At 45.7% G+C, this 3,388-nt stretch overlaps 1 protein-coding gene across 1 annotated transcript; it reads right to left on the reverse strand.

Annotated features, from left to right (window-relative positions):
- Positions 1-592: 592 nt before the first annotated feature.
- On the reverse strand, positions 593-2,942 carry LOC311003140 (tyrosinase-like; the record flags this gene model as incomplete). Its single annotated transcript, XM_083994825.1, has 2 exons — positions 593-607; positions 2,166-2,942. The coding sequence occupies 2 exons, from the start codon at positions 2,940-2,942 to the stop codon at positions 593-595; spliced, it is 792 nt and encodes a 263-aa protein (XP_083850951.1).
- Between the last annotated feature and the right edge of the window lie 446 nt (positions 2,943-3,388).

The raw sequence follows: 3,388 nt of genomic DNA on the forward strand, positions 1-3,388 counted from the left end.
GCATCATTGTGTTATATTTGATTCATTGAACTGGTTACATCTCAAATCAAGAAGGCATCTCATTGGCTTCATTTTCTTTTCAAATGTGTTCATTGTCCAAGCGGCTGTCCAATACAGACCCGTGCGCTGTCACATGACGGGCTGTGAGCAGCGGTCACATGATCGTTTAAACATGGCTGCTCTATTGCCGGCTGTTGCTGGCTATGAGCGCTACCGTCTTTGCTATCGGCTATCAGGAACCCTTGTGTATGCGTGAATGTCTGTGTGAACCTCATGTAATGCCAGGGCTACACCGTGGCTCTCTGTGAGGTTGCCGGTGTTGTGCGGAGAAGTGTCTTGCCGCGAGCAGCATGCAGAGTTCGGTGAGCAGAGCTCGGCAAGCAGGCACTTCTCCGCACAACACCGGCTTTCCACACACAAGATGACTTTTGATTGAAACGGCCACGGTTGTCGGCCCCGATAATCGTAAATATTGAACATGTTTAATACTTACGATTATCGGCGCTGAACGTTTTCCGGGCCGATTGTCGGAAAAAAACACACCACACACTACAAGAGAATCTTATAAAATAATCTTAAGAGCTTAAGATAATCAGGCGATGTCTGTCTGTGGTTGGAAGGGGGAAAATCGGGGCAAAATCAGCCCAATTATCTTTATGTGTGTGGCAGGCATAAGACATATGAACCTCCCTTTTTTCTTTGTTCCTAGATTCTTGAAAGAGGTTGGTAAAAGGTCATTCCAATATAAAGCCCCATCAGATTGGAATGATCTCCCTCCTTTTTTGCGTTCTATTACCTCTTTTCATTGTTTCAGGATGTCACTACTCCTATCTTAACTCATTGAGTGCCGTGCTCCTTTCCAAAGTTTTAGTCAAGTGTACCGGCAATTTAGACCATTTTTGACGATTTTTGTAGAGCCACAGTGTATTCTATATTATTGCCACCAACACATACTGTGGCTCAATTAAAAGGTTTAACTTAATGCTTCAAGTGGCCACAAACCGTTTGTTTCTACGTGCCTCCGTTCCTGAGAAAAGTCAAGCTAAACATGGCTGGGTTTCACCAAAATCCCTCCTTTTTTTCTAGAAAAGGAGATAGAGCGTCTTTTATGAAAGGTGCGCTGTTTGTGTCTGTCGCTCTTCTCACACTCGCATTTCTGGATCAAAGGGCTCGTATAAGATAAATATATACAACAATTGTTGTTCTATTCACAAAACCACCAGCGGGGGCGGGGGGGGCGCCACTAAACAACAATAACACAGACGCACCGTGCCGTGTCACAGCTTCTCCCCGCGGAACGTGAGGGTCAGTCGGCCACCGCGGCTCGGGAAGACCGGTCCCGCCGGTGGTCGCGGTCCTTCTGTGGTACGGGTCGGTGATGCCGGTCTGCTTTGGTCCAGAGACCATCAGATTTTACCGCGGGAGGACTTTGGGGAGGACACGGTGTTGCTCCAGATGAAGACCGGGCGGGCTGTCGGCTGAGAGCTTCCTGTTTCTGCTCCGAGCAGCTGGAGCAGCTGGAGCAGCAGCGCAGGTGAGAGCAGAGCAGCTGTTGCATCCACATGCAGAACTCCGTTTGCAGAAGCCGAGTTATGATAAAAACTTCCAGATCATGAGCTGTCATGTGACTTTGATCGTCATCTATTTCAGTTCTCCTCGTCGTAGAGTCCCCAAATTTACATATAATGTGTATTAAAGTGTCTATTTTCATAATTTAAAAAAAAAACAAAAAACGTAAAATTACGTTTTTGGCACTCAACGCATGGGAACGAAAAACGAGAAATTACGTGGTTGGCATTCAATGAGTTAAAACAAATTGCTCATGTTTCTAATTAATTCCTTCATTTATTTATTTTTTATTCTTTCTTTCTCCATTTTCATTATTCTTATTATGTTTTTATGTTCACGTCATTGATCCTTATCATTCAATATCTCTATTCTGTATGGTAGACTTATGTGGTTAGGGGTGGTGTGTGGGTGTGTGTGAGCAAGATATCTGTATTTGTCATGTTATGTATGTCTATAATGTAATGTAGCGTATTATTGTCATGTGGTCTATATGTCTGTCTAGGGACCACCTTGAAAATGACATGCTACATTTCAAGGGGCTATCCTTTAATAAATAAATTCAAATTCAATGGAAAAGACTGGTTCTGACAACTCACCATCCAGTGTGAGAAACGGGAAGCCTTGTCTATATGACCATCCTGGTCAACTGCCCCAAAGTACTCGTTGGTGCAGATGTTGCAGTTTCGGTGCCTGGTCCAGTTCCAGTAGGGGATGTAGAAATCTTGGTTCCCTGTGAGCAGCCTGATCTCCCTCTCAATGAAGAGCATGAAGACTCGGTGCCAGAAGGGAAAGGCGGGGCCCCGGTGAGCAGAATCGTCGTCAGTATCGGCGTACTTCTTAGCTGCATAGTAGTGCAACCACACGTACAGGTCATAGACGGTGGCGTTGTGAAACTTAAAGTTCCCCTTCACCGTGGTGTCGTTGCTGGTGAGGACATTGTAACGGTTGCTGGTGGTGTTTTTTGCATGGTCCAGGTTGGAGAGGAAACTCTCCCTCTCAGCTTCAGTCATGTCCGTGATCTCCTTCCTCACCACGTGATGCCGCTCGCTGCAGGTGTCTCCTTTCCAGCCCGGGAGGCACACACCACAGTCAAATCCATCGTAGTTGCCAGAGCATGCACACACACTATCATAAAAGGCATGGGGCCAGTTCACCCTGTAGTCAATTGGTTCAAGAGCATTTACGAAATGTGGTGCACACTCCCCTCGACCTGAGCTCTTTCCACAGGGAGAACCGTTCCACAGAGGACAACACATCCTGGTCTCCAGAGCCTCAGGTGTGGTACAGGCGATAGGAAACTGAGCCTCCACTTGGCTGAAGCTGCTCAGATAGAGGAACAGAACCAACCACTGACCAAACATCTCCAGTAGCATGACGACCACTCAGTGCTCTGTGAACTCAGTGAAGTGCATACGTCTCCAAATCTGAGTTTGTCTGTGTAGAGCAATAACTGAGTGAATGTTAGAACTGAAGACGTGCCAGATCTGCAGTCCCTTTTAAACCTGTTCCTTACTCATACAGTACTTGCTTAGACCTGCCTGATAAAGACTGGTCTATGGGCTTTCCAATCCAAGATATACAAATTGCCAAGTTCCTGTTTAAGATCAGATAAGATAAACTTGATTTGTCCTTGACAGGAAACTTGTCTTGGGCACAGGTACTGACACAGCTGCCTCCTAAAACCACATCATACATCATACATCATATATATACACATCCAGTGGCGGTTGGTGGTCAAATTAGTTGGGTGGGCTAATAAATAAATTATACCCATTAAATGGTTAACACAGCAGTAGCTAAAAGTTAGGGTTATCCCATC

The sequence above is a fragment of the Trachurus trachurus genome (genome assembly GCF_905171665.1).
Source record: "Trachurus trachurus genome assembly, chromosome: 19".
Lineage (NCBI taxonomy): Eukaryota > Metazoa > Chordata > Actinopteri > Carangiformes > Carangidae > Trachurus > Trachurus trachurus.